Genomic DNA, 19472 nt, shown 5'->3' with positions numbered 1-19472 from the left:
GTCCCCATAGGCCACATGTACATAACCATGACATTCCCTCAGAGGAGACTGAGATGTGCAGAGCCCGCCAGCAGGGCCAGGTGCCTTCGTGGCTCCTGGAGTTCCACCAGGAAGACACATGCTACCCCCCCGTCACACCCTGCCCGTGGCCACTGGACCAGACTGCTCGGCACCCTTGCGGGGACATATGACCAGAGCCCCTGGGCTCCTCTCTGCCTGTGGGGGAAGACAGTCCTCGGTCTGCTTGCAAACCCATATGGAGATGGCTAGCCCCTGAGTTGTTTCCAAGGAAATAAAAACCTGAAACTACAAGGAAAGCCCTGAAAACCATGAGCCCCTCAGGACCTCTGGGAGCTGGAAGACCCAACCAACACTGCCTGGGGTCTGCTTGGTCCAGCCCTGCAGCACCACTTACGTCGATGATCAGGTACTCCACGGGCAGGGGGCGCGCCAGCTGGGTGATCTCATTGCCAAACTTGTCGATGTCCTGGAGTGGGAAATAAGCCCAGGTTAGCTCCCATCAGCCAAAGCGCACCGACCAAAACACAGCCTTCCTCTCACAAACCTGTCTCACCTGTGAAATAACGGCAGTTCTTGGTAAACTGCATGAAAAGCAGAAAGACAGATGTGCAGACCTCTGCAATGAGTCCAGCTGCCATCATTCCTTGGAGCGCTTTATGACGCCCGTAACATCAGGTAGCGGTATGCTCCTGGCTAATGAGGATCTCCAATGGGAGAACGCAATAAAGCCACTCCCTCCCCCGCAGCTGCAGCCAGAAGTACTGCTCCATCTGTGAGATGGCAGGACAGACAGGCTCGACGGGGCGGGCACGCCTCCCTCTGGTCAGAGCGCCCTGCTCTGTCCTTTACAAGCCCTTCCTTAAACCTCACAGGTGAGCGCAAATTCTTAAACATCTCATTCACACTTCTGAAATGGACCTTTTGGAGACTTCATACTTGTATGTTAATAACATAAACACACACAAAAGAGTACACATACACACAACTGAGTACACACAACTGGATACACTCACATGAGTACACACGTAACTAAGCACACACGCAACTAAACACAACTGAGTACACACAGCGTATGCACAAGTACAGTACACACAAAACTGAGTATACACACGACTACACACACACACACACACGAGTACACACATACACAAATACGTGGACACAGAGCCCACCACCAATCTATCAAAGTCTCCGCTTGTTTTGCTTTGTCAGACACATGGAACATAAAGTTTAATTACGGGGAAAAACGGCCAGCATATGTTCATTAATCATAAGATGACAATTAGATCTGATTTATGTCAAACATGCTGAGTTCAAACAGAGCTCTAGAAATAAATGCCTAAGAACCGACGCTTTTCATTAAGGATTCTACAAGACAGGGCCATAGTTTCTACCTAAATCATCACTTAATATTACATAAATTGTTCACCGAGTCATATATAAATTACACATCCATAATCCCCAATTACAGGGCCTCATACAAGAGTTTACATTTATTAAAGCTCTCAGGCCCAAAGTGGGTGCTACACAGACCTTCCTGAGTGCACAGGGTGACTCGTGCCACCTCCAACCCACCAGTACCGCCCTGGGGACGCTGGGCACTGTCTCAGGCCGTCACCACCAGCTGCTCCCCAGCCACCCAGGCCACCATCCTCATGGGAGGTGACAGGCTATGTTCAGCATGGTCTGAAGTTTTCTTGATTCTTCCACGCCCCCTCCTGTTTCCACTCACACCCGGAGCCGCCTCCAGGAAGTGGCCCTGTGTGAACACAGCCTCGTTCCCTATTTCCCTCAGAAGCTGAGATTCTTTCCAGCCAGTGCAGGTGAGCCATGAGCCATCCACCCTTCAACAGGGGCAGCTGAGAAATGAGGCCTAGTGAGTGGGATCCTGGGCCCCAGAAGAGGCAACTTCCAGACTGAGGAGATGGAGTAGGAGGCAGGAATCAAAGCCAATCAAACTAAGTCACCATTTCCAAAAATATACTCTTGCCCGTACATGAAATAGCCTGCAACAATTCACACATAATTAGCCCATCTGGAATTCACCTTCAAATCTAATTACACTCTAATATGCAGAAACATTTTCCCAGCACCTGTTCGGCTAAGCTTCCCCCCTAGGGACTTCCCTGTTAAATGCCCCTCTCTCTGTGTTGTGCTATTCTCTCTCAAATTTAACTACCCAACTGCACCATCTATGTTCCTCAAGAAAATAAAGGTGCTGTACCCCCTTCTCTTCCCTGGGGGAAAAAACAGGTAACTTCTATTTCTCCCCCATGCCTTTGCTCAAACACTTTTGCCAGCCAATTCTGAGCCTTGCACACCACTTTAAAAGGCAATTACTTTTTATGGGCCTTAACAAATGTCAGATGGAATACGCGAGGAGGAAGATGTCTGAATTCTAAGTCTGGCAGCCGCCAAAGTGTCAGCAGTTCTATCTCCACCTGGCACGGGAAGTCTTGGTGGTGGGGGGCGGGGAACAGAAGCTGGCAGGGAGGGGCAGAAGCTGCGGTCCCCAATGCCCACTGCCTTGCCACAAGCCACATGGGGATGTGGTGGCTGCAGCCCTGACAGCAGGGAGACACCCAGGTACCTCCAGGTCTGTGAGCTGCAGAGCACATTTCATCGACTGGACGACACCATCTTGTTTAAGGATGGTGAACAAAATCCCTAAAGTGCTGCTTTTCTCTCAAAGAACCAGCCAGATGGGAAACAAGAGGCACCAGATCTGAGAAGCCACAGGATAAAACAAAGCTTCCTGAAGAGTGATCATCAGGAAACAGTCCAGTTAGCAAGCACTCTCACTGTGCCTGGCTCCACAGAAAGGTTCAGCAGCTTACAGTGACTGGGGGCTCACTGCCTCCCTGACCCAGGCTAAGGGCTGTGTGTGGAAGTCAGAGGCACGTCACACCCTCAGTTCAGGATGAGGAAAGGAAGGCTTAAGATTCGTCACTGCCCCAAGATCTAATAGCTGGAAAAGGCAAGATGACAAGAAACCACATCTGTCTAAAATCAAAACACAGAACAACAGCCCTACCTGGCTCTGTTCCTGAGCCCAGAGCTAGATGCCACAAGGCCAAGGGTACCTGAGATCAGGTCCAGGCTCAAATCCGGCTATGGACACACTGAGCAAGGTGCCACCTCCCACGCAAGGAAAGGAACAAAAACCAAGTTGGGGTTTAAGCAGCTGAAGATTCTGGGTGCCACAAAATCCTTTTTCCAAAACTGAGATTACGTGAATATGTCATTCAGGATCTCTTCTCTGTGGGCAATTTCTTGACTATTTGATCAATTTTGTGAAAGATGCTGGAAGCAAACAAAATCTCCTAGGATTTAAAACAAGTGCTTTAAAAACCACATGGTATAACAAATGCCCAAAGTCAGTTAAATGGGGAAAAGACAGTCTTTTTAACAAATGGTGCTGGCATAACTGGATAACCGTCTACAAAAGAAATGAAACAAAACCCGTACCTCACACCATGCACAACACTAACTCAAAATGGATCAAAGACCTAAATATAAAATCTAAAATGATAAAAGATCATGGAAGAAAAAACAGGAACAACGCTAGGAGCCCTAACACACACCACAAGCAGTATATAAAACATTACTAACAATGCAGAAACACCAGAAGAGAAACCAGATAACTGGGAGCTCTTAAAAATCAAACAGCTATGCTCATCCAAAGACTTCACTGAAACAGTCAAAAGATTACCTACAGACTGGGAAAAAGTTTTTAGCTATGACATCTAGTGCCTGATCTCTAAAATCTACACAATACTGCAAAAACTCAACTACGAAAAGACAAATAACCTAATTAAAAAATGGGGAAAGGATATAAACAGATATTTCACTAAAGAAGACATTCAGGCAGCTAACAGATACATGAGGAAATGCTCTCGAGCCATTAGAGAAATGCAAATCAAAACTACAATGAGATTCCATCTCACTCCAACAAGGCTGGCATTAATCCAAAAAACACAAAATAATAAACGTTGGAGAGGTTGTGGAGAGGCTGGAACACTTATACACTGCTGGTGTGAATGTAAAATGGTACAACCACTTTGGAAATCGATTTGGCACTTCCTTATTAAAAAGCTAGAAATAGAACTACCGTATGATCCAGCAATCCTACTCCTTGGAATATATCCTAGAAAAATAAGAGCCTTTACACGAACAGATATATGCACACCCATGTTCACTGCAGCACTGTTTACAATAGCAAAAAGATGGAAGTAACCAAGGTGCCCATCAACGGATGAGTGGATAAATAAATTATGGTATAGTCATACAATGGAATACTGGCACATCAATAAAGAACAACGATGAAATCTGTGAAACATTTCATTACATGGAGAAATATGGAAGGCATCATGCTGAGTGAAATTAGTCAGTTGCAAAAGGACAAATATTATACAAGACCACTATTATAAGAACTCAAGAAATACTTTAAACAGAGAAGAAAATATTCTTTGATGCTTACGAGAGTGGGAAGGGAGGGGGGGAAGGGGTATTCACTAATTAGATAATAGACAAGAACTACTTTAGGTGAAGGAAAGGCAGCACACAATACAGGAGAGGTCAGCTCAACTGGACTAAACCAAAAGCAAACTAGTTTCCTGAATAAACTGAATGATTCGAAGGCCAGTATAGCGGGGGCAGGGGTTTGGGGACCATGGTTTCAGGGGACATCTAGTTTAACTGGTATAATAAAACCTATTAAAACATTTTGCATCCCACTTCGGAGAGTGGCGTCTGGGGTCTTATAACGCTAGCAAGCGGCCATCTAAGATGCATCAACTGGTCTCAACCCATCTGTCTTTGGTGTTCTTCATTCTTCCTTGCTCCCTTGGTGCTGGGCTTCTAGGTGCTTCCAATGTTTATTACGCAGACACCACCATGATGAACAACCCTGGATAAATGCTTGTGCACATCTGTTTACAACATGTGTTTTAAAGTCAGAGACCGCAAGACTAAGAGGACCGCTGTGATGTTTCCCTTGTTGTTCTCTTTGCCTCAACTGGTAATTTCCTGAAGCAGCAGAAACGAGCGCCTCTCATCCTACAGGGCTATACAGGGAGGGCAAGCAAGCCATCTCTTAAGGCGAGAGAATGATTAAGGAAGCAGCACATGTCCCACGCAAAGCTCAATTCTTAAGTTAAAGAAACTTAATATGAGACACAGAAATAAAGAAGCAAATGCCTGCCTCGTGAAGGATATTTAAAAAACAGAAAGCAAACACCTAGTTAATGACATAATCCTGAAAGCACCTCCTTTACAATTAGAGATGAGATCAAGCGTACCAGTAACCTCTGACGTCACTCGGCACCGCTCGGGAAGTCCGAGCCAGCTGCGACCATTAAGGCTGTGTCAACTGGGCTGGGCCATGAGTCTCAGTGGTCTGGCAATTATGACACAGTCTGGCAGTCGTATAATGATACAGTCACCTCTATGACGAGGTCCGATATGATGTCATCGCCTCCATGAGGAGACCTGCTACGGGCAGCCAGTCAGCTGAAAGGCAGTTTCTTTGGGGCTGTGGCCGGCACCCAATACATACGGACTTTTTGTCAAAGCTCTCCAGCTTTTGCTGCGCTCTGGTTTCTACCTTCAGCCCGTCAGCACCTGACCTCCAGGCCCCGGGACTTAGGCCAGCAGCCTGCTGCCTGACCTGTGGATCGTGGGTTCATTAGCCTCCGCGGCTCTGTGAGTCAGGAGAAGCCTCCAGCCTGACACCTACCCACGGACTTGGGACTTGCCAGCCTCTACAACCACACAAGCCATTTCCTTGAGATAATCTCCATGTATACATACATCTGTATACATACCTACATACATATAGATATATAAACACATACACATATAAAATTTTTTATTTTTATGCTTCACTGGTTTTGCTTCTCTAGAGAACCCAGCCTAAGACACCAGCCCAGCAAGCCAAGACAAAGACTGGAAAGGACAGTAGTTGGAAAAGAACAAAGACTGTCACTCAGGGATACCGAGATTATCTATGTAAAAACCTCAAAAAGAATATACATACAGATGATGAGAATTAACAACAGATAGCCAAGAGGTTGCTGGATACAGAAATTTAGCTGTTGTTTCAAACAGCAATAAAGAGCTTCAAAATGTAATTTGAAAATGATGTATTTACAATACACAAACAACAAAGAGTAGCTAGAGCTAGAAACAGTCTAAGGCCTTCATGGAGGAAACCACAAAGCTTTGAGACAGGAAAGAACACCAAAAAAGCGCAGAGCCCACCAAGCTAAGAGGAAGACTGAACTCTGGAAAGATGTCAGTGCAGACCCCAGGGGGGCAATTCTGTGTCTGTTTTACTGCAACTTAACCAGTCAATTCTAAAATTCACATAGAAGAATGAAGGGCCAGGACCAGTAAGGGCTCCTGAAGAGAAACAGGCAAGCCCCCAACATGAAGTTACAGCAATCAGGACGGCAGGGCACTGGTACTGGTCGAGAAAAACGGGCCAGCAGAACAGGCAGAGTCCAGAAACACACGTTTCATTTATAGAAATGGTGGGTGACAGAGCTGTTCGTACACTACCTGGGAAAGGACAGCTCTTCTCAAGAAATGGTGCTTGGGCAACTGATTACCCACATGGTTAAAAATAACTGAAACATCACTGGTCTCACCCCTTCGGGAGCAAGGGAGAATGAAGAAAACTAAAGACATGAGAAAGATTAGTCCAAAGGACTAATGGACCACAACTACCACAGCCTCCACCAGACTGAGTCCAGTACAACTAGATGGTGCCCAGCTACCACCAGCGACTGCTCTGACAGGGATCACAATAAAGGGTCCCAGATAGAGATAGAGAAAAATGGAGAACAAAATTCTAACTCACAAAAAAAAGAGCAGACTTACTGGCCTGACACAGACTGGAGAAACCCTGAGAGTATGGCCCCAGATACCCTTCTAGCTCGGTAATAAAGTCACTCCTGAGGTTCACCCTTCAAAGATTAGACAGGCCCATAAAACAAAACAAGACTAAAGGGGCACACAAGCCCAGGGGCAACGAATAGAAGGCAGGAGGGGACAGGAAAACTGGTAGCAGAAAACTCAAGGTCAAGAATGGACAGTGTTGACATGCTGTATGTTGTTATCCAATATCATAAAACAATATGTGTACTGTTTAATGACAAGCTAGTTTGTTCTGTAAACTTTCATCTAAGGTACAATTAAACAAACAAAAAAAAGAAACTGACTGAACCCCAACCTCACACCATACACTAGACTAACACCCTAAATGTGGAACGCAAAATCGTAAAACTTTTAGAAGACAATATAACAGGATTATCTTTATGATTCAAAAGGCCCAATCATAAAAAAGTCATAAATCTGACTATATTAAAATTTAAAACTTCTGCATCAAAAGACATAAAGAGAGTAAAAAGGCAAACTACGACTCAGAGAGGTTATCTGCCACATGTAAAACGGACAAAGGATTAGCATGCGGAACACACAAAGAACTCCTACAAATCAGCATGAAAAAGACAAAACCCAAAAGAAAAACAGGAAACAAGCTTGAACAGGCACTCCACAGAACAGAAAACAGGAAGAGCCGATAAGCAGACAAAAAGATCCCAACTTCACTCGTAATCAGGTAAATGCAAAGTACAAATTCAGTGACATACCATCTTACACCCACCAAGTAAGTTTGAATATGAAGTGTGGTGTGGAGCAACCCAAAAACTAGATATGGCAGGTGGAGTATAATTTGGTACAATCCCTTTGGAAACAAGCTGGGATTACACAGCAATGCACCCGCCCCAAAAGACAGCAATTCTACTCCTACAGAAACTTTTGCACATGTGAGCAATGATGTCAGTGGTAATTCTGCTAAGATTAAAAAAAAAAAAGATACAACTCCCAGGAAAGAGAGAGAAATGAATGACATCTGCTCGTGAGGTGGAAGACCGTGCTGCGGCTAAGACAAACACAACGACTTGCGAAGACAGACATCTCTGAGGACTAGAAATGCCTCCAGATATATCAAGTTTGATAATATGCAAAACTAACAGTATGCTGTTCAGGAAAACAAACACGTGAGGTACAACTATGAAGAAAAGCAGGAAAATGCTACCATAAATTCAAAATAGTGGTGAGCTCTGAGGGGGAGAAAAGGAGACGGAAGTGGAGAGGAGGGCCAGGGGGTCTCATAGGCCATGGTCAAGTTCTTATACTCAGTTGCAGAGCCACAGAAATTTGGTATTATGCCTTCTTTTATTCCTTAAATATATTTTATAAATATTCTTTTGTATCTACTTAATGTTTACTAGATGGTAATACTTGATTAATCTAAACTGAAGTATTCATTCCTATTTTTTTTTTTATTAGGTTTCTAAGGAGCCCTTGTGGTATAGAGTAGTTAAAATGACCTGCAGCTAAGCACAAGGTTGGCAGTCCGAAATCACCAGCAGCCCTGAGGGAGAAAGATGTGGCACTCTGCTTCCATACAGATTTACAGCCTTGGAAACCCGAACTGACTTGATGGCAGTGGGCTTTTCCATGAGGATGCTGGATCTTGTTATCAATCACAGACTGGCAAGCTTTTCTAGAAAGGGTCAACTGAAATCCAGTCTTAATGCTTAGTGTTCAAGATGGCAGCTAATCTCATGTCTGAAAAATGAGTAAAAACTGTTCTACGTCACAAAACCTCCTGTTACAGTAAGCATTACAAGTTCGGCAGCACTTTCCTGGAACAGCCACCACATACTGGTTCCTAGCACAGAGTGACTTGATGTGTCAGCATTTAAAAATCCCTCTAAAACTAAAGATTCTTCAAAGTACCTGATGTTTTTTGGATTCCTGCATAAACACAAGATTCTGTCCAAGGCCAAGGTCTGGTCTGTGCTATGAAACAGAGCCTCTACCTTTCATCCTACATGCAATTCTTAAGACAGTTGACAAGGAGACATGAATGCTTCTTGGCCCACCTCACGTGGTAGGCCCCAACAGTCACCAGAGGAGACCTGGGCAGAAAAGCCACAGCCACTGAAGAAGCAGGAGTAAAGACTCACTCCAGGGTTTAGAGGTGGAGACCAAGAGGGAGCCAGGATCACCGCTCTGCAGATAGGGAACAAGCGGACTCCCCACTCCCTCATTCCTTTCCCACGTGTAGCGCTTTGCTCCCGCTAACACAGGCTCCAAAGACAGAGTCCACTCTCCAGACAGTGATCAGCTGCTTCTGATCTGAGAAAAAATTGAGTTCTTTGTTAGCCAGCTAGGCTGTCTCCAGCCTCAAAAATCACTCTTCAAAATATTCTTTGATGGTTACGAGACAGGAGAGGGACAGAGGGAGGGAGGGAGCAAGGGAGGCGGTTTTCACTAATTAAATTTTAGATAAGAACGGTTTTAGGTGTAGGGAAAGACAACACACAATACAGGAGAGGTCAGCACAACTGGCCTAAACCAAAAGCAAAGAAGTCTCCTGAATAAACTGAATGCTTCGAAGGCCAGCGTAGCAAGGGCGGGGGTTTGGGGACCATGGTTTCAGGGGATATATAAATCAATTGGCATAATAAAACCTATTAGGAAAACATTCTGCATCCTACTTTGGAGAGTGGTGTCTGGAGTCTTAAACACTAGCAAGCGACCATCTAAGATCCGTCAGTGAGTCTCATCCCACCTGGAACAAAGGAGAATGAAGACCACCAAAGACAAGGTAATTATGAGCCCAAGAAACAGGAAGGGCCTGTAAACCACAGACCATGTCAGCCTGAGACCTGAAGAACTAGATGATGTCCAGCTACAACCGATGACTGCTCTGACAAAGGCGCCAAAGCAATTAAACGGGGAAAAGACAGTCTTTTTAACAAATGGTGCTGGCATAACTGGATATCCATCTACAAAAAAATGAAACAAGACCCATACTTCACATCATGCACAAAAAGTAACTCAAAATGGATCAAAGACCTAAATATAAAATCCAAAACAACAAAGATCATGGAAGAAAAAAAAAGGGACAACGCTAGGACCCCTAATACATGCCATAAACAGTATACAAAACATTACTAACAATGCAAAAGAGAATCTAGATAATTTGGAGCTCCTAAAAATCAAACATGTATGCTCATCCAAAGATTTCACCAAAAGAGTCAAAAGATTACCTACAGACTGGGAAAAAGTTTTTAGCTATGACATTTGTGATCAGCATCTGATCTCTAAAATTTACATGATACTACAAAAACTCAATTACAAACAGATAAATAACCCAATTAAATCAGGAAAGGATATGAACCGGCACTTCGCTAAAGAAGACATCCAGATAGCTAACAGATACATGAGGAAATGCTCACAATCATTAGCCATTAGAGAAAGGCAAATCAAAACTACAATGAGATTCCATCCCATGCCAACAAGGCTGGCATTAACCCAAAAAACACAAAATAATAAAGGTTGGAGAGACTGGAACACTTATATGCTGGTGGGAATGTAAAACGGTACAACCACTTTGGAAATCGATTTGGTGCTTCCTTAAAAAGCTAGAATTAGAACTACCATACGATGTAGCAATCCCACTCCGTGGAATATATCCTAGAGAAATAAGAGCCTTTATGCAAACAGATATATGCACACCCATGTTCACTGCGGCACTGTTTACAATAGCAAAAAGATGGAAGCATCCAAGGTGCCCATCAATGGATGACTGGATAAATAAATTATGGTATATTCACACAATGGAATACTACACAAGGATTAAGAACAATGATGAATCCGTGAAACATTTCATAACGTGGAGGAATCTGGAAGGAATAATGCTGAATGAAATCAGTCAGCTGCAGAAGGACAAATATTGTACGAGACCACGAGAACTCGAAAAATAGTTTAAACAGAGAAGAAAATATTCTTTGATGGTTACAAGACTGGGGAGGGAGGGAGAGGAGTTTTCACTAACTAGATAGTAGATAAGACTATTTTAGGTGAAGGGAAAGACAACACACAATATAGGAGAGGTCAGCACAACTGGACTAAGCCAAAAGCAAATAAACTGAAGGCTGTGAAAGCCAGCATAGCAGGGGCAGGGGTTTGGGGACCACGGTCTCAGGGGACATCTAAGTCAACTGGCATAATAAAATCTATCAAGAAAACATTCTGCATCCGACTTTGGAGAGTGGTGTCTGGGGTCTTAAACACTAGCAAGTGACCATCTAAGATACTCCAATGGGTCTCAACCCACCTGGAGCAAAGGAAAATGAAGAACATCAAAGACACAGGTAATTAGGAACTCCAGAGACAGAAAGGGCCTCATAAACCAGAGACTACAACAGCCTGAGACCAGAAGAACTAGATGGTGCCCAGCTACAACTGATGACTGCCCTGACAGGGAACACAACAGAGAACCCCTGATGGAGCAGGAGAGCAGGGGGATGCAGACCTCAAATTCTCATAAAAAGACCAGACTTAATGGTCTGACTGAGACTAGAAGGACCCTGGTGGTCATGGTCTCCAGACCTTCTGTTAGCCTAAGACAGGAACCATTCCAAAAGCCAGCTCTTCAGACAGGGATTGGACTGGACTATGGGATAGAAAATAATACTGGTGCAGAGTGAGCTTCTTGGATCAAGAAGACACATGAGACTATGTGGGCAGCTCCTGTCTGGAGAGGAGATGAGAGGGCAGAAGGGGTCAGAAGCTGGCGGAATGGACACGGAAATAGAGAGTGGAGGGAAGGAGTGTGCTATCTCATTAGAGGGAGAACGACTAGGAGTATATAGCAAGGTGTATATAAATTTTTGTATGAGAGACTGACTTGATTTTGTAAACTTTCACTTAAAGCACAATAAAAATTAAAAGTTGGTAGGAATGATAAAAACAATGGCCAAAAGTGCACACATGGATTTAAAAACTGTTGAAAAAAATCAAATCATTTTAAAGAAACTAGATTTTCAAACGTATCTTAGACATGGTATAATGGCCATAAAGAGAACTCTCAGTGACAATAAACTCTGGTATGATGAAAATACTCAGACTCATTAGTGATTGAAGAAGTGCATGTTCACACCTCAAGATGCTACTTTCCATAACCTTGTTGGCAAGATGTAGGTGCTAGATAACCCCAGGTGCTGGCAAGATGTAGGCGCTGGATAACACCAGGTGATGGGAGGATGTAGGCGCTGGATAATGCCAGGTGTTGGGAGGATGTAAGTGCTGGATAACACCAGGTGTTGGCAAGATGTAGGCACTGGGTAACACCAGGTGTTGGTGAGGATGTGGAGAATCAAGGACTCTATCTGCAGCGAGTACTGGGTGGCACAACATTTTCCAAGTACAATGGAAATTATAAACCCACAGATTCAAGAAGCTCAACAAATCCCAAGCACAAGATATAGGAAAGTAACTATACCAAGGCACGTCACAATCAAACAGCTTAAAGCCAGTGATGAGAAAAATTTTGAAGCAGCCAGGGGAAAAAAGACACGCTACAGTCAGAGGGAAAAAGATAAAGAACACATCAGACTTCTTGTTGGCAACAATGTGAGCCAGACAACCGTGGTACAAAAACCCATCAATCCAGAATTCTTTACAGAGAAAATACCATAGAAGCATACAAAGGCTGACCTGCGCTCTAAGAAGTACCAAAGGAAGTCCTTCAGGCAGAAGGAAAAGTGGTGTCAGGTGGAAACCCAGTCTACCATAAACGGTACCTAGGTTGGTGCCTTTATCACAACGTGGAACAACTCCCGAGGATATAAACCGTGTCTCTAGCTAGTCTTAGAAGAGCCATCCCACTCCTACGTGTTCAAAGCTGACAACATTTTCCAGTAAATATAGTTTCTATAGCTTTCACAAGAAGCAAAGATTAAGAAATAGACAGTTATTTGTCTAAAATGTTAGCTTAAACCCTGGTCTCCTCAGGAAAGCCTAATTACTGGCCACACAACTCCATTCTTTACTACTGGTGAGGCCCTGGCACACACTGCTTTTCATTTTTAGAAACTGTAACTGTGTGTTGCCATGGTTTGACTTGGCGTTGTACATCCCAAACCCAGTGTGTGTTTTTCTAGCTCTGGGTATAATGCCTAACATCACAAAAGCCTGGATAGCCAATAATGAGCCCTGGAAATGCTATGGAATGCAGTATGCATTTAGTCACAACCAGGGTTCCAAATAACCACGGTGGATAAATGGGTTAGAAAACTCCAGAACAGGCAAATGTTCACACTGTTCTCCATCTGCTCAATTCCTCGTTTTACCACCATGCTGTTTACCTTGTAGAACACATCGGGCACGTACTGCTCACTGCTGGACTCCTTGGCGTAGCCGAGCTCAGGGGCGTCTTTGCATGGCAGCAAGCACTCGTCTCGGACCAGGGCCATGCACTGATTGGACACCTGGTAACCTTCAAAGTGGACCTGGTTGTCGGGACCACCTGCAAGACAGACAGATCTTCAGAAAACTATCTACCAAAGGAACTTCAAAACACCTATCTGTTACTCTTCACTTCTGACCAACAGAAACAATACGCTCTTGGATAAGAATTCAAACCCACTCAACGCTAGTTTCACAAGTGGCTTGAGCACAAAGGCCTTGGACACAGAACATCTAGACTCTGCTGCTCTCATCGACAGCCTCTCGGTTCCATGAACACGTCTCCCCAGTGGTACATTCTATCAGAATTGAGGAAACAGGATTGTTAAACAACATTCTCCAACATTCACCCAGAGGTATGCTTGGTGACATCAAGCACTTAGGTTCCTGGCTTTTACTAGCTCAAGAGATGTAAATGACAGAGTCCTACAGTACAGCAAACTTTTGTTCTTGAAAGAATGAGGGGCAGGGGGATACAAATGCATCTGGAGGTGGAAAGAGGTACGGGGAGTACATACAAGAAAACAAGACAAACTACTCTAAGTAAAAACAGCTACTGGCATTTGTATTGCACACAGAACAGTCTCTACTTTACAAAACCCTACACAGCTACCACATTTAACCAATGCCACAGGGCCTCACCCCCACTGAGGGGACAACCCTCACATTTTGGAGGTGCAGCGGGCAACATGTCAAAGTCCCCCAGCCCAGGTTTACTCATTGACGACCACGTGCTGCACACCAACTGCCACACTGGCTTTAGGGAATAAAAAGTAACCTTCTCTAGTGCAGTGGGCTTCTCTTATCTATGGCCTTTCTGGCCTTGGGTTTATAATTTTGCCAAAGTGACTGGCTGGGCCACAGTCTTACAAGGAATTGGTCCGTCTACTACACAAATAGGGTATGTAAAACCACCCAATAGGATTAAGTAACTGTTGGGAGAATTGGTCAATTACTATGCAAATTAAGTGACTATGGCCTACCAAGACGATTGGTTGGTTTGTGGTCTGGTAGGAGGGCCATGACTTGAAATTGACAAGAAGTAGGCTTACACAAGGGCCAACTACACAGAAGTTGAGGGGGCCCTCACTACCACTAGGAAGAGTCTGGGGTGGAGCACATCCTTTGGACCCAGGACCACGTGCTGAGAACATCCTAGACACGGGAGACAGCTTGTAACACTGAAAATGGCACGAAACAAGCGGCAAAGAAACGGTGGCAGCAGTATGAGCAACTGGAACCAGAAAGAAGACCAGCACAAGGCAGGTGCAGTGGGTTTGCCAACCCATAGACTGAGACAGAGCTAAGTGCCTCTGGGCACTTGTTGGTGAAGCTAGAGCTGTAACACTTGCTCGAGCAGGGCACGGGCGAGAGAAGGCCTGACTGTCTGCTGGCACAGCTGAGAAGGTAAGAGCTGTCTTGGTTGGAAGCTGTCCTGATTGAAGAACTGTATCCTGTCACCTGAGTTGTATCCTGTTACTTCCAAGTTGATCTTGACCCCAAGTTGTAGTTCCCTAATAAATGACATAATTGTGAGTATGGTCTGTGAGTTCTGTGTGGCCACTGCAACAAATCATGGAACCCACAGAGAAGTAGAGTGTGCTGTGGGGAGGCCAGGGCTAGTGTCAGAAAAGGTGAAAAAGTTGGCGAGTAGAGGTATGGCTGACCTCTGACTCACAGGAACCAGCTTTGGGCTGATCTGGATCCTCATTCCTCCTCTTGATGTTAGACAAGCCCTGACACTACTAGTTTACACTCTCAACATCTCTATCTCAGTTTCTCTGACAAAAACACCAAGAGTAATTCACTGATCAGGGAACAGAAATGTCACCCACTTGGCTTTCAAGTGTTTGTCAGGAGCAGGGATTAACTGGCAACTGGAGATATAAAGGAAGGAGACTGGGCCAGGTCCCATGGAGGGGAGGACTGTCTACACATAGGAGGCAGCAGCTGGCTTCAAGATGCTCTGGTTCAACTGGGCCTAGAGGCCCCCTCTACGACAGTCTAGCATCTCCTCTCTAGTCCTAACTCAGGAAAGGGAGCCAACTCTGGGCAAACATCCACTGACCGTGACCTGGCCGGCAGCACAGACACATCACCTTTTGGGTGCGTGCAGCAGGGAGCAGGCGCTGAGCAAATCCCACACAAATGCAGACGCTGGCTCAGAAGGAGCAGGGGACTGTAGCATGTGCATATGGCTAGTGTTTCACTTTGGGCGTTGTAAACCTGCACTGGATTTTAGATTGATCATTAAAGTGTGATAGGTCATTAGAGAAGGAAAAATCTGGCCTCTGAGAATAAGAGGAAAATGGAAAGCAGTATTTGTAAAATTGAAAGCTGCTAAAAAAAGGAAAATTAATCCATAGGGATATTCTCCAAAGGTAAATTCACTGAGATGAGCTGCAAACTCCTCTCCAGGTGGAGCAGCAAGAAACCACAGTCCTGAAGGCTCGTTCACCTTGCCGGAAAACAACACTGGCCAGAAGCAAAGGAAGCTGGGCCAGCTAACCACCACTCTCTCCACAAGCCGGCCTTGCAGGAATCCACGTGTGGGATGGGTCACAGGCCTTGCAAGGAACAATGACAGAGGAACCAAGCTGTCACTAAATTTGCATTTTTTGTTTTCAAAACCAGGTCCTTGGGATGCAGCCCTCAAAGTCCAGAGCGCTGCGTGCACCAAATGATAAGGATGTGGAGATGCTCACGTCACGGCAGGGAGTGGGTGTGATGCCTTACAACTGTTCTTCCACAAGGCTTCTCAGGCTCATTTGTGCAAAGCGCCAGAGTCTCAAGCCAGAGAATTTTTCTTTTTTTAAGTAATTTTTATTGTGCTTTAAGTGAAAGTTTACAAATTAAGTCAGTCTCTCACACAAAAACCCATATACACCTTGCAACACACTCCCAATTACTCTCCACCTAATGACACAGACTGCTCTCTCCCTCCATTCTCTCTTTCCATGTCCATTTCACCACCTTCTAACTCCCTCTATTCTCATCTCCCCTCCAGGCAGGAGATGCCAACATAGTCTCAAGTGTCCACCTGATCCAAGAAGCTCACTCCTCACCAGAATCCCTCTCCAACCCATTGTCCAGGCCAATCCATGTCTGAAGAGTTGGCTTCGGGAATGGTTCCTGTCCTGGGGCAATGGAAGGTCTGGGGGCCATGACCACTGGGGTCCTTCCAGTCTCAGTTAGACCATTAAGTCTGGTCTTATGAGAATTTGGGGTCTGCATCCCACTGCTGTCCTGCTCCCTCAGGGGTTCTCTGTTGTGTTTCCTGTCAGGGCAGTCATCGGTTGTAGCCGGGTACCATCTAGTTCTTCTGGTCTCAGGATGATGTAGTCTCTGGTTCACGTGGCCCTTTCTGTCTCTTGGGCTTGTAATTACCTTGTGTTCTTGGTGTTCTTCATTCTCCTTTGATCCAGCTGGGTTGAGACCAATTGACGCATCTTAGATGGCTGCTTGCTAGCGTTTAAGACCCCAGACATCACTCTTCAAAGTGGGATGCAGAATGTTTTCTTAAGATTTTATTATGCCAATTGACTTAGATGTCCCCTGAAATAAGCCAGAGTAGTTTTATGTACAATTAGAGGGAGAGCCAGATCTACAGACACAAGCGAGGCCTTAGACAACACCGAGCTCCCAGCCTCCACAGCAGCTTCAGGGGAGGCTGAGGCCCCAGCTACACCGCCCCCACTGGAGCCTCCTGGGAGACGTCTACAAACAGCAGGGCGGGACCCTTCTGTCCAGCTGGGGTCACTGGGAATGGTACCCAGGCAAGTCTATTTTCAGAGGCACCACAGAACCCTGCTGCGCTCTCCTGGTCAAGAACGGCCCAGCGGGGACAAGAGCCTGCGTGTCTGAGATGTATTAAACAGAACAGCAGGGCAGGGACAGGACCACCGTGTCTGAGCCTTATGAAATACAAATGGCGTCTAATTCATCTCGGAGCACCACCCTTCCCCCACGGGCTTGTCTTGAGAAAGAGGAGCAACACGTCCTGAGCATATCACACGTCACTGAAGAGAACAGGTTGGCACGTGAGCACAGGAAGACCTAGCTACAGACATTTTCAGAAATTAAGTTGTTTATTGGTCTCAGGATACCAAAATTTTTCAGTAACGTGCCAATTCCAGAGGCAAAAATTCCATGGACAACCAGTATTATCTTCAGACCCCCAACCACAGGTAGGACTCAATAATTGGAGGGACAGGCAGTCCCCAACTTAGAAGCTACTTAACAATTCTAAAACTCTGCCCGTTTTGTGCCCATGGAATAACCTCCCCACAGAAAGAAGCCACTAAAAGGTCGAGTTACCACAGGAGCCCACAAGAGTCTGAAGCAGCAGCTGCCAGCAAGGGCCCTGGTTCTGGAAACCTGTACAAGTGGTTTGGGTTATTGTATCGATGACTTGGGGACTGGAGCCCGAACGTGGCCATCTTGGTGTATCCTGGAGTATCCCACAGAACAAAGATGGCCCCTGTTCCACAGGCCTCTGGCTGTCACCTGCACACTCAGTAGGCAAAAACCCTTCCTTGTGGTGATCCAGGAGTAGTCAGTTCTACCCTCTCCAAGACCGCAGAAATGCATGCACAGTCACTACACAGGGAGCTCCCTGGGAACACAGGGAGGGCTCAAGCAGGGCTCACGGCTCTGCTCAGAACCCCATTGAGCATTCCTGGTCCTCTCAGGCAACGACACGACAAACAGTGAGAGCAGCGGCGGTGTGTCACCAGCAGTCCCACCCGCCTTGGCAGGTGGTGCTCCGGCAGTCCCCTTGGTCAAATTCTGCCCCCCGCCACATGTCCACACCGACTAACCTCGCTATGTTGTCCCCACAAGGTCCGTCCCCAACCACTGACACGCTGAGAGGCACTGACACACTTTTCTTTCCCATCCTTTCTCCTTTAAACGAGAGCAAGGGCACTGCTCTGCTGTCCTAGCATGACATGTGCAAGCAGGCTGTACCTCTAGGAGGTTTCCTTGTGGATGGTAAAGGGGTGTCACAAAATGTCACGGAGGCGGTGTTCGTCTGACGGGATTGAGACCTCCCAGCCCACAATGCTGTGCCCAGAAGATCAGCCTGTATTCGGGATAGGGCTGGGGGATCACGTGACGCAGGGAATAGAAAGGCCATACTTTCTCTCCCTCTCCAAGTGGTAGGCTGGCTTGGCAAAATTCTAAACCACGTAAAATGTCTCTCTTCTCTGCCTCCTCCCTGGCGTCTAGTGGTTCTCCTGCAGCCGCAGGCCTGCCTCCTCCTTGGTGTCCAGTGACTCTTCCTCTGGCGTCGCAGCTGCTCTCCTGCGGCCCAGTATTCCCGCTGTAACCTCTCCCCTGCCCAGGGCTGCCCTGGCTGAAGCAGTCTGTGAGGCACAAGCACCTGTCTCCTTTGACCCAGTCAGACGCCCACCAATCTCCTTCATTCTTGTACCCTGCAGCAACTAAGGAAGAGAAATCTAATCCAACTAATTCACACTAACATGTGAGAGATGCTACCACTGCCCCTCACTCCTAATGCCCCAGGAACCAGATGCTTGTGAGTCCACATGGATCTTAAATCAAGGGACCTCAGGCACAGTAACACAAAGCAAAGTTTAAAAACTCAGGCAGTGGGTAGAAGTTGGTCAACACAGGTCTCACAGCAGCAGACAGGGTCAACCGGTTAATGGTGGGTTGTTACTCACGTGCTTGGGCTGTTTGTTAATTACACTAGGGGCGATGGGGTGGGGAGCAGTTCCACAGATCCAGAAGGATGGCTGATTTTTAGGAGGGTAGAAGCCAGGTCGTCATGGTGCGAGATCAGTGCTCACATAGCAAAAACCTGGCCACACAGACTTTGTTTTTATGAATCGGTTCTCCAGCTCCTCTTACACCCGCCTTTTCTCTCGGGCAGCACCTCGAGTGTGTGGCACAAGCTCTGGTGGTACTTTGCACAGCTTTTACTACAGTGAAACCTGTGCGCGCCAGAGTAGATGGGACTGCCTCATTTTTCTGGGTTTTGCGAGTTTTCCACCTCTGACAGTCGTCTTGCCGCCTTTCCATCACTCATTATAGTGAAAAATATTTGAGTGCTCCTTCTCTGACAGGCTTCCTCCTTACACAGGTTCTGGCTTTCGCTG

At 46.0% G+C, this 19472-nt stretch overlaps 1 protein-coding gene across 2 annotated transcripts in view; it reads right to left on the bottom strand.

Moving 5' to 3' along the window:
* Positions 1–19472, bottom strand: part of NPLOC4 (NPL4 homolog, ubiquitin recognition factor) — a 66914-nt gene that overhangs the window by 8526 nt on the left and 38916 nt on the right. For both annotated transcript variants that reach the window (XM_003417367.4, XM_023556798.2), the window contains 2 exons: positions 13251–13411; positions 416–487 (listed from right to left, as the gene is read on the bottom strand). In XM_003417367.4, the coding sequence (XP_003417415.1) occupies positions 416–487; positions 13251–13411 (233 nt within the window). The remainder of the gene's footprint in view (positions 1–415; positions 488–13250; positions 13412–19472) is intronic.

The sequence above is a fragment of the Loxodonta africana genome, chromosome 18 (assembly GCF_030014295.1).
Source record: "Loxodonta africana isolate mLoxAfr1 chromosome 18, mLoxAfr1.hap2, whole genome shotgun sequence".
Lineage (NCBI taxonomy): Eukaryota > Metazoa > Chordata > Mammalia > Proboscidea > Elephantidae > Loxodonta > Loxodonta africana.
This window is presented reverse-complemented; position numbering and strand designations above follow the sequence as displayed.